The sequence below is a fragment of the Lagenorhynchus albirostris genome, chromosome 1 (assembly GCF_949774975.1).
Source record: "Lagenorhynchus albirostris chromosome 1, mLagAlb1.1, whole genome shotgun sequence".
Classification (NCBI taxonomy): Eukaryota; Metazoa; Chordata; class Mammalia; order Artiodactyla; family Delphinidae; genus Lagenorhynchus; species Lagenorhynchus albirostris.
The window spans coordinates 180,418,438-180,429,847 of NC_083095.1; the positions used below are offsets into that span (position 1 = coordinate 180,418,438).

Sequence of the window (11,410 nt, forward strand, 5' to 3'; positions counted from 1 at the left end):
TGTCTGAATTCCCTGTAATTGGCACCATGCTGGGAGCAAAGCTGGTGCTCAATAAATATTCATTGATTAAATGCCTTGTCCTTTTTGTTTTGTTTTAACCTATTGATTGTCTTGTTGTTAACTTTTGGTGGCTAGTTGCTGAAATTTTCTGTTTTTTCTAGCCTATTCAAGAAGCCTATTTTTCTAAACTTCTGCCAGTTGTCTGCATGGCACTGAAATATGCTAGACAAATGATTTTCCAGAAGACAATCACTAGGAATTCTTTTCAGATAGCACTTCAAGGAACTGAACTTGCCTCCCCCTCTTTCATACCCTAATCTCTTTGCTATCACTTGCAGGCCTTGCCTTCTCTTACGCTCCAAGGGCAGAAAACAACTCCCATTTCCAAGACTGGCAATCATCCCTGCTTTCAGTCTCTTGAAGTACCATCTCCTCTAGGAAGATTTTCCAGACCAAGATACAGAGTGGACACTCACTCTCACAGTGAATATGCATTGAGGTATAGTCTACCATCCCCACACAGACTAAACAGAAAAATTCAAAAAAGAGGCTTCACGTATATTAAAGTTTTGAATCCTCACATCTTTGTTGATATTTGTTCCTGTTTTAAAAAATAAATAAAGAATAGGCCCGAAAAGGGTCCCACAACAACAAACCAAGACTTAATTGCAGTTTCAACCTTCTGCTGAAATGTAATCTTAATCATATATGGGAAAAAAATCTGAAAAAGTATATCTATGTATGTATGTATGTATCTATCTATCTATATATATATATCTATATATCTGAATCCCTTTGCTGTACACCTGAAACTAACACAACATTGTAACTTAACTATACTCCAAAATAAATTAATTAAAAAATAAATAGCTATGAAAAATTTTTTAAAAATGTAATCTTAACCGGTTTGGAATTATTCTGATTGGCACCACTGAGCTCACCTGTCACGTAGGCCTTCTCCATTCCCCAGAGGAAGAAGCAGTCTGCATCATAAAACACTCACACTCCGCCACCCCACACCAAAGTCCTGACCTAAAAATAATTTTCTTCTTTTTTGCTAATAACGCCCTTACCCCACCCTTCTTCCTATAAAAAAAATTTTCCATTTTCTACAACAGGTGGAAGCACCCTTCTAGCTGCTGGATGGGATGTTGCCTGATGGAATTAAGCCCGAATCTCTTAATAAAGCCAATCAGATCGTCAAATTTACTCAATTGAATTTTTTTGACATTCTTAATTTGGTACATCAGACCTAGCCTGTCTTCTGTGTACCTACTCTTGTTTTCTTCCCCCCCCCTGTGTTTACTCCAGTCTGTTCAAAACACATTCTTGCTTTAGGATTTGCAGTGATGAAATCTAAGTAATTTCCCTTTTCTAGTTAGCCAGTGGGGTCTACAAGCTCCCAATGGGGTGTCACCAGAAGCTGAAAAGACGGTTAGACTTTTAAGTGGTTGTTTTTCCTTCTGAGTTGATTTGCCTAACAGGTTCATGTGACCCGAGCAAACGCTGCTGGGATCCTGCAGTCACACCCACCACAGCAAATTAAAAGCCCTGGCTGAGGTCAGGAGACCGGGATCGTAATTCTGGCTTCTCCAGTGGCTTGGGAATTCCTCTTCCATTAATTCATTCATTCAGTAAATATTAATTAGTTCCAACTACGTGCCAGGCTCTGTGCTGGGGTTCGTGACTCTAACAAACCTTTGGTTTCCAAGACTAAGTCTTCCATTCATGGAATTTACGTTTCAGCGGAAGGGTCGGGGGAGGCGTATGCCACAACGTAAGCTATTTCCTCATCAGTAAAACGGTGGGACAGCTTCCTAGGTTCCCTTTGAACGTTTAGGGCCTGTTAGTTTAGCATGTGATCAAAGCTCAGAATATAGCAAGAGCTGCCTACTACTATACAGTCAGTACACGGTTGATCATGTGCGTATTACGGCTTTCCTTTACAAACAGGGACAACTAACACAATTGGGTAGAACTATGTTCAAAATTCTATTCAATTTCAACACATTCGCGATGCATCACGACCCTCTCTACTTTGCCTCTGACCCATGGTTAGCAGCTGCCCCTAGTTTCAAAAGGCTCGGTTAGGCATTTGGTATTTCGCCCGTCTTGTATTTGCTCGTCGTCACGGGTTAGGGCTGCAGAAAAGTTGGTTTCGGTTTAGCAGGGCAGCAAGGTGCTGGGGAGAAAGGGAGGCGTCACGCTACGTTAACAATACAACCCAAGGGACTGAATGAAAAAGACGGCAGTGGTGTTATGACCAGGCAGAGGCCGTGCAGGTTTCAGAGCAGCTCTCCGTTCTCCATACCGAACCCGGAAGCTTCTTCCAAAACGTGCCCTTTCAGCATTCTAGCCCGCCCCAAGAAGTGCCCATCCCGCCACGACCGCTGCAGCAGCCCAGAAAAGCGCGGCGTCTAAAACTGCGGCTGAGGTGGGGCAGCGGCAAAGATCCCCTTGACCGTACAGAGAGCTCCGAGCCTTCTCGCTCGCCCGCCCGCGCGCCCGCGCCGCGGGCCACGCCCATGACGTCGCCGAACAGGGCGGGGCGAGCCGGAGGGGCAGGACGAACCCCGGCGGTTGAATGGGGCGACGCGACGAGCCGCGCATTCCAGCGGGGGCACGTGACGCGGCCGCGCGGCCTGAGGTAAACAACCGCGGCCCCGCCTCCTGGCCCCTCAGCGAGCCGCGCGCTGCTCCTAGCTGGTGGGACGTGCTCCAGCAGGGCGGGCGGCTTCCTCCGAGAGTCCCCAGCGGCCGCCGCGGGCCGGAGCAGCTGCAGCGGGCGCACGCGTCCCGGGTCTGCGGGCCGAGCGCGCCGGCAGGGGTCGAGCGCGCGTCCCCTCCCCGCCCCCACCGCGTGCTGTGGCGCAGCAGGAATTTGGCGGGGCCCCGGGCGCTATATGCGGCTCCTGACGCGCCGGCGGCCCTTTGGTCATTGCTATTCTCGGGGCACTGGGTCACCGCGCTCGGCCGGCCCCCTCTCCCGGGCCCGGAGGGTGTGTCCCCTCACCGGGGCTCGGCGCGCCTATAAGGGGCCGAGCGGCGGGCAGGGACATGCAGCTCTACAGTAGCGTCTGCACCCACTACCCAGCCGGGGGCCCTGGTCCCACGGCCGCAGCCCCCGCTCCGCCCGCCGCAGCCGCCGCCGCCCAGTTCAAGGTATCGCTGCAGCCCCCGGGACCCGCCGGCGGCGCGCCGGAGCCCGATACCGGTGAGTGCCAGCCGGCCGCGGCCGCCGAGCCCCGCGAAGCCGCCGCCGCCGCCCCCGCCGCCAAGATGCCCGCCTTCTCCTCCTGCTTCGAGATGGTGTCTGGGGCCGCCGCCCCCGCCTCGGCCGCCGCCGCCGGGCCGCCCGGCGGGTCCTGCAAGCCGCCGCTGCCGCCGCACTACACGTCCACGGCTCAGATCACCGTGCGGGCCCTGGGCGCCGACCGGCTCCTGCTGCGCGGCCCGGAGCCCGGCGCCGCGGCGCCCGCCGCCCCGCGCGGCCGCTGCCTCCTGCTGGCTCCGCCATCCGGCGCCCCGGTCCCCCCGCGGCGGGGCTCCTCGGCCTGGCTCTTGGAGGAGCTGCTGAGGCCCGACGGCCCCGAGCCCGCCGGCGTGGACGCGGCCCGCGAGGGGCCCGAAAGAAACTTCCGACTGAGCGAGCACCGCCAGGCCCTGGCCGCCGCCAAGCACCGCGGCCCCGCGCCGCCCCCGGAGAGCCCGGAAGCCGGCCCCGGCCCGTGGGCCGAGGAGCGCCCTGCGGAGAGGAGCCTCCGGGGCTGGGACAGGGCCGGCGACCGCGTCCACCCTCCTCCCAGCGCCGACGAGGCGCGGCGGCCCGACCCGGAGGCCGAGGCGCCTCCGGCGCGAAGCGGCGAGGCGGTCCCGGGTGGCGCGGCCGAGGCGGCGATCGTCTCCAGGTCGGATCCCAAGGATGAGAAGCTGGCCCTGTACCTGGCCGAGGTGGAGAGACAGGACAAGTACCTGCGGCAGAGGAGCAAGTACCGATTTCACATCATTCCCGACGGCAACTGCCTCTACCGAGCGGTCAGCAAGGCGGTGTACGGGGACCAGAGCCTGCACCGGGAGCTGCGGGAGCAGACGGTGCACTACATCGCCGACCACCTCGACCACTTTAGCCCCCTGATTGAGGGCGACGTCGGGGAGTTTATCATCGCCGCTGCTCAGGACGGGGCGTGGGCCGGGTACCCTGAACTTCTAGCCATGGGGCAGATGCTGAACGTGAATATACATCTAACTACTGGCGGGAGGCTGGAGAGCCCCACGGTGTCTACCATGATTCACTATTTGGGCCCAGAGGATTCCCTAAGGCCTAGCATTTGGCTCAGTTGGCTCAGTAACGGACATTACGACGCGGTGTTTGATCACTCCTATCCGAATCCGGAGTATGACACTTGGTGCAGGCAGACTCAAGTGCAAAGAAAACGCGACGAAGAACTCGCCAAGTCCATGGCCATATCCCTATCCAAAATGTATATTGAACAAAACGCATGCTCTTGAAGTGGCTGAACCCCTCCACCCTGGGAAAATTGCAGACCTAATTTGTGTTTGGAGAATTACATGAACTCTAATCAGGGTAATAGCACTTTTAAACTTTCAAGTAGATTTACTGTAGGTGTAATGCCTTAATTATTTTTTTGAATGTTTTCTCCTCAGAGCTGAAGGTTGCTGGGCACCTAAGTGATGTTTCATGATAGCTTTGGGTGATCCTACTGCTATTTATCATTTGCTGTATAAAGTTGGCACTACTTAATTTGCAAGCTGGTTTCTCACAGTGTAAATTTTGTTCATTCCTGGTAATCTATTTTCTATAAGAATGTATTTTTGCACAACATTTTTAACAATTGGTGTATCTTCATCTATGATGTGTTCCATTTTGACACACAGCTTTCCGGCATAAATCCAGAGAAGTGCTTTATATGAAGTTTATTATTTTGAACAGAGTTTGTGATTTAGTATTTTTTGTTGTTGAATTTTACAGTTCCTAAGTAATTATTTAAAATGGGTATTGATGCATTCATATTACCAGATGATTGGCCCATTCCGTTTTGATGAAACAGATTTGTTGTTTGGAAAATCATTATTTTTCTAGAAATGGTCAACCTTTTAAAGAGAAAATACTTAAGGGGAGGTTATGGGAAGAATTTTTTTTTTCTTTAAAGAATAGTACCAGCTCTTACTTGAATGAAAGTCTGATATTTGCTGATGGCAGAGTGATTATTCTGTACTCTGGTTGAGGTTTAGAGTAGATTGTCTGGTGCTCTCAATTGTTTTTATTTATCATTTTGTTGAAAAAATAATTTTAACGTGATAGAAGACTTTGTGACGAGATAAGCCTCCTGCTTTATATACAGCCTCTTGGATTCACCCGAGAGATTGAAAAACTAATGGCATAAATGCCCCCAACCAACCTTGGCAGTTATTTTCCAGCAGAAGAATACTGTCTTCATAGTCTATTCCTTTTAAATTCTTTCACAAGGCAAAATAGGATTGCCCTGTATTATGTACAAATAAAAATGTCTGTATACAAGAGCTTGTATGGTTTGCTGGGTCAAACAATGTTTCCAACCTAAAACCTATCTCATTTCCACTTTAACTACTTTTAGTCGTATTTATTAAGTAATGCAGTTTGTACTTTTTTATTTTGTAACATTTTGTGATTTTTTTGTACAATATCGTATTTGTACAATTGAGCAATTCTCAGCTGATGGAATGAATGAATAAAATGTGTAATTTTACTTTTACGTCTTTTTGGCTAAAGTGATTTTTAAATGATAAAGTGACATCTGTAGGAACCTTTCTTACGTGTATACAATTTTTTTTCATGTGTAAAGATGTCAGAATTATGAGAGGTTTCTTAAGTTCTCACGTAAACAGGATAGGACAACCAGTAATTTCAGAGGATAAGTCTCAATGAAATGTAATTTAAAGGTGGAGTAACTCAAGAAATTGCTCTCATTATTTCTCACTTTTAATTCCTATCCACGACTATAGATGTACCAATGGCTAATGAACAGGGAAATGCAAGTATTGTGTTAACCAGCACAATGTCTTAAGTATAGTTTTGTGTGCCACTCACTGTCAGCACAGATTTTAATGTTTCAAAGAGTAAACAAAGCAGTGGCCTAACTTTTATCCAGTCTGGCCTTTTGAGATCAAGGGAATGCATTAATTTTAAAATGTGTTATCAGATTTAGTTGAGAAGCGTGTCTGTATACATAATGCTGGTAGTGTCTGTATACATAGTGCTGGTATGCCTGTTGCAGGATATGCACAGCTAGTTTGGATTTTTTAGTTTTAAGTTGATGTCATGGTAATAGACAACTGACTTTGAGTTCCTTGCTTGACTGTGAAAGGATGGTCAAGGACCAATGGAGGGACTTCCCTGGTGGCGCTGTGATTAAGAATCCGCTTGCCAGTGCAGGGAACACGGGTTTGAGCCCTGGTCCGGGAAGATCTCACATGCCGCAGAGCAGCTAAGCCCGTGAGCCACAACTACTGAAGCCCACGCACCTACAGCCCGTGCTCTGCAACAAGAGAAGCCACCGCAATGAGAAGCCCGCGCACCACAACGAAGAGTAGCCCCCGCTTGCCGCACCTAGAGAAAGCCTGCGCGCGGCAACGAAGACCCAACGCGGCCAAAAATAAATAAATAAATAAACAAGGACGAGTGGAAGGATCCCCTTGGTTATCAAGGAAAGGCAATTGGTCAAAGGTTTAAACGTTACCTTATCATGAATCTCTGGTTTTTAGGTAAGGTAAGGTTTGCTTCATGGCTTCTCTAATTATGTAACTTGGGAAGAAAGAAATACTTTTATTTGAATTACGCAGCTAAATGTCGTTTCCCCCCTTTTCTCCACCTTATTTAGAGACGTATAAAATTTGGGGATGTTTAAAGTTTACAGAAGGAATGAATAGACTTAATTAGGTATAAGTTCCTAAAAGGCATCTGTAAGCCCATTACTATTTTGAGGAAACAGTTTCCTCTGTGTTGTTCTGTTTCATTTTCAAATTAGGATCCCAAGTCCTTGATTTAGATTCCCAAGGAGGGTGATACGTTTAAACAGAACTCGGTGGGTCTCAAGATTGTATTACGTGGCACCATGTTATTTTGGTTGTCTTGCCTGAAAGGTTTATGTTTTTCTCATCCTCTTTCTATAGTTTTTCGTTGTCGTCGTTGTTTGGAAGAAATGTAATATTCGTCACTCCCTGTGCTACATGTTTATTTTCTACTGCCATACCAATTTTGTTCGTTAGTAGTAGCAATTCTGGATCACCGAGGACTTGAACAGTGGAAGGTGTGGAAATGTGGTTGACTCTGATTTCCTTTTAGCAGACAGATTTATTAAACAGTTCATTCCTTCAGTTACTCACGTAGCAGCTAAGAGGCTCAAAACCGTGTGAAGGAAGCAGTTGATGCTGTGAGCTAAAGTTTCTTTAGAGTTTACTCCCCCATAAATTATGATGGGGGAGTATAGAATCTATAAGTAAGTCCAATTGTGTTTTCAGGTAAAGTAGTATGAAAATCATACTAGTAATTTAAACTTTTATTAAAGGGGTACCTAGATAAAAACTATGAGACAAATAACTATTAGTGTGATTTTTTTTTTATTACTGTCATTTAAAAACTAAAATGGCCTAGTAGGTCAGGATTTTGGTGAAAACCTAAAGCCCAATTCCTTGATCCTCTTGTTCATTTTGCACTCACATTTTTCTCTTAAGCTAAAACAGACTCATGGTAGCATTTTTTAATTGAACTTAGTAAACCACTATTGATAAGCTGCGTGAGGGCATGTACCAGTGATTCTTCAGTTACGTTTCTCTAAACTGGTAGTCTATATGCTTTATGTAGTAACATTTCATTAGGCACAAAGCCTTTTCTCAGAAGCCACATTTTATAGAGGAGAGGAAATGCATTAGCATCCTTTGAACATCAGAATTGGTTATCTTCAGCTTGGGTAAATATAGTCTTATACTGCAATGTTTTCATCATAATTTTTGTACTGAAAAAAAAAAAGGGATCGAGATAATCTCACTACTTTATGGGTTTTTCCTCTTTCCCAAAGAGATGAGAAAGTTTAAACTCTAAAATTTTACCGTGCTATTCAATGTGCTCATATGAAGGAAGAGCATTGAGAATAAAAATAGATTTCAGACCTTTGGACATCGGATAAATTCATATGTAGGTAAATGTAGTGGAATAATTCAAGAGTGTATACTTCAAATGTGTAACGTATTCAAATTTAAGGTATTTGTTACATGAGATCATAAGTCCAGACCTTATTATTTATTTATTTTTAAATTTTTATTGGCGTATAGTTGATTTACAATGTGTTAGTTTCAGGTGTACAGCAAAGTGAATCAGTTATACATATATCCACTCTTTTTTTAGTGTTTATTTCTTTTGACATCCCTAGAGTGTCTATAACTATCTCAAAGAGGCACTGAGAAACTAGCTGGCATTTCATTCAGTTTCATTCCCCAGATGTACTAAGTGCAATGGGCATGGGCTCTATTATGTTCCCTCATGAGTCTCCTGGTTTCCAGCCCAGTACCTAGCAGAGTAAATGTTCAGTAAATACTCACTGAATGAAGAAATTTTTTTAAAAAAATAAGGCATCTAATTATTATTTAACTTTGCATACCTTTTATTGAATGGGTCATATCTTTTTTTTAAATATAAATTTATTTTATTTATTTTATTTTTGGCTGCGTTGGGTTTTTGTTGCTGCATGCGGGCTTTTCTCTGGTTCCGGCAAGTGGGGGCTACACTTCGTTGCAGTGCGCGGGCTTCTCATTGTGGTGGCTTCTGTTGTTTGGGACCACGGGCCCTAGGCACGTGGGCTTCAGTAGTTGTGGCACACGGGCTCAGTAGTTGTGGCTCATGGGCTCTAGGGCACAGGCTCAGTAGTTGTGGTGCACGGGCTTAGTTGCTCCATGGCATGTGGGATCTTCCTGGACCAGGGCTCGAACCCGTGTTCCCTGCATTGGCAGGTGGATTCTTAACCACTGCGCCACCAGGGAAGCCCCTGAAGGAAGAAATTGAAGGGAAGTATGAGCTTGGGAATATTTAGTTGGTGGATGTGAAAATTAAATAAAGATGATTTGACCCTACAATCACTGGGAATCATCACTGCCAAAGTAATTCTGAGCATTTTAAACTGAAGTAGTATTATAAAAAGGGTATTAAAGTATTGAATTCTATAATGGGAAAAAAAAGGTTTTGAAACCAAGAATTAGAATTTATTAATTTTATCTTTGTGTTGTCTTCCAAATCTTGAGGCCTCAGCTCAGAAAGATTGTTTAAAAGTAGGACTTCAGGGCTTCCCTGGTGGCACAGTGGTTAGGAGTCCACCTGCCGATGCAGGGGTACGCGGGTTCATGCCCCGGTCCGGGAAGATCCCTCATTACGCGGAGCGACTGGGCCCGTCAGCCATGCCCGCTGAGCCTGTGCGTCCGGAGCCTGTGCTCCGCAACGGGAGAGGCCACAACAGTGAGAGGCCCGAGTACCGGGAAAAAAAAAAAAAAAGTAGAACTTCACTAATTTGAAGTGATTTTGAAGGTGTTGCCATATCCAAAGGGAGTTGCTCTGACTTGCTTTAGGGGTAACATCCAACCCAAGTCCAGTCTGCAGCAATTCCTAGTTTTGCTATGTTTTCTTTCTGTGGCTTGGTTGGGGAAGAAATGTTGCACAGATTTCAAGCATGCTTTAGGTCTGTTGTGTTCAGTAGTCCTGGCTGCATGCTTATGCCATTGGTATGGGGCCTGGGCAAGTAGCATGAATCAGATCAAAACAGATATATTGGGAGAAAAATCAGTGTATTTCTTCCTACTGTAAATTAGGCCAGTGGCGATTATTCTATGAGTAATGTTCAGAGAGTTCACGGTCATCAGATTATTCGTAGTAAAACGTTTTCTAGGCTGCTTTCTCACAAGTGAATTTTCTAAATAATTGAACAGTCCATTTATGTGTAAAATAAAAAATAGAAAGACTGCTTTTGATAAAATTCTTTAAAAAGTAATCTATGGGGCTTCCCTGGTGGCTCAGTGGTTAAGAATCCACCTGCCAATGCAGGGAGCACGGGTTCGAGCCCTAGTCCGGGAAGATTATACGTGCCGCGGAGCAACTAAGCCCGTGCGCTACAACTACTGAGCCTGCGCTCTAGAGCTCATGTGCCTAGAGCCTGAGCTCTGCAACAAGAGAAGCCACCGCAATGAGAAGCCTGCACACCGCAGCAAAGGGTAGCCCCTGCTCACCGCAACTAGAGAAAAGCCTGGGTGCAGCAACAAAGACCCAGTGCAGCCAAAAATAAAGTAAATAAAATAAATAAATTTAAAAAACCACTATTCACTTTATAGCAGTATACCATATATACTCAATATTTTTTTAAAAAAGGAATCTATAGTACACTTACTTGCCTTTGTAAAATAACAATACAGTTTAATCTTCCCTTAATGACTGAGGGGCCTCATGATGGCATGGGTCAATGGCCGTGAAACCTTGGCAGATTGCTGAGATGTGACAGTCCCTTTGTACTTTAAAGGCTCTCAGAGAGTTGGGACTTTTATCTTTGTGTTTTATTCTTTCCTGTCTCCTCCCTCACTTTCTGATTGTTCCTCTCACCACTATCTCTTTCCAGCCTTAATTCTCCATCATAATTTCCTATGTTGAATTAGAGACACCGTCAAACATGCTTGTCAGAAGTGACTCTAAGATAATAGAATATGGGTTTCTCATTCGCGACCAGGATGCTCTGCTATGAGTAATGTGCTTAAGCTTTAGTTTTTGGTCAACCAGAGAGCTTTTTGCCTTTGTCATCTTCTTTGCATTCTTTAGTGGTATCCTGGACATGCTGAATTTGTCTGATTAAGGGACTTGTGAATGTGTGCAGTGGCACATTAAAACAAAAAAACAAAACAAAACAACATGGGTTAGTTGTCCTAATCCTCAAAATTGGAGTTGACTTGTCATTGCCTGGTTAGTATTTTGCTCCATCTCTGGCATATGGAATCCTTTATAGCAAGTACCTGCCATTGTCTTCCTTTTGCTTATGCATTTTTATCGATAGTGTTTATGTTTCCTAATGGTGTTTTTAAAAAATATATCAAAGTTTTAACTTTTTAAATAGTCAGATGTCTTGAATTTTTGTGATTCTTTTTTGTCTTCCAGTTTTATTGAGAGAGAATTGACATACAGCCTTGTATAAATTTAAGGTGTACAACGTAATGATTTGACTTACATACATCGTGAAATGATTACCACAGTAAGTTTAGTGAACATCATTCATCTGACAGATACAAAATTAAAGGAATAGAAAAAATAATTCTTTCCCCTGTGATGAGAGCTCTTAGGATTTCCTCTCAACAACTTTCATGTATAACATACAGCAGTGTTAATTAT

At 45.2% G+C, this 11,410-nt stretch overlaps 1 protein-coding gene and 1 long non-coding RNA gene across 2 annotated transcripts; both read left to right on the forward strand.

Annotated features, from left to right (window-relative positions):
- Positions 1-2,810: 2,810 nt before the first annotated feature.
- On the forward strand, positions 2,811-5,747 carry OTUD1 (OTU deubiquitinase 1). The gene has a single exon (XM_060161544.1). The coding sequence runs from the start codon at positions 3,058-3,060 to the stop codon at positions 4,507-4,509; it is 1,452 nt and encodes a 483-aa protein (XP_060017527.1). The 5' UTR covers positions 2,811-3,057; the 3' UTR covers positions 4,510-5,747.
- Positions 5,748-6,661: 914 nt separating this feature from the next.
- LOC132526908 (uncharacterized) lies at positions 6,662-11,135 on the forward strand. Its single transcript, XR_009542756.1, has 2 exons — positions 6,662-6,762; positions 7,171-11,135. It is a non-coding gene; the product is annotated as an uncharacterized LOC132526908 (long non-coding RNA).
- Positions 11,136-11,410: the final 275 nt, after the last annotated feature.

What these genes read in the sequence shown, in the direction of transcription:
- OTUD1 (XM_060161544.1), top strand. Translation starts at nt 3,058, where the DNA reads ATGCAGCTCTACAGTAGCGTCTGCACCCACTACCCAGCCGGGGGCCCT.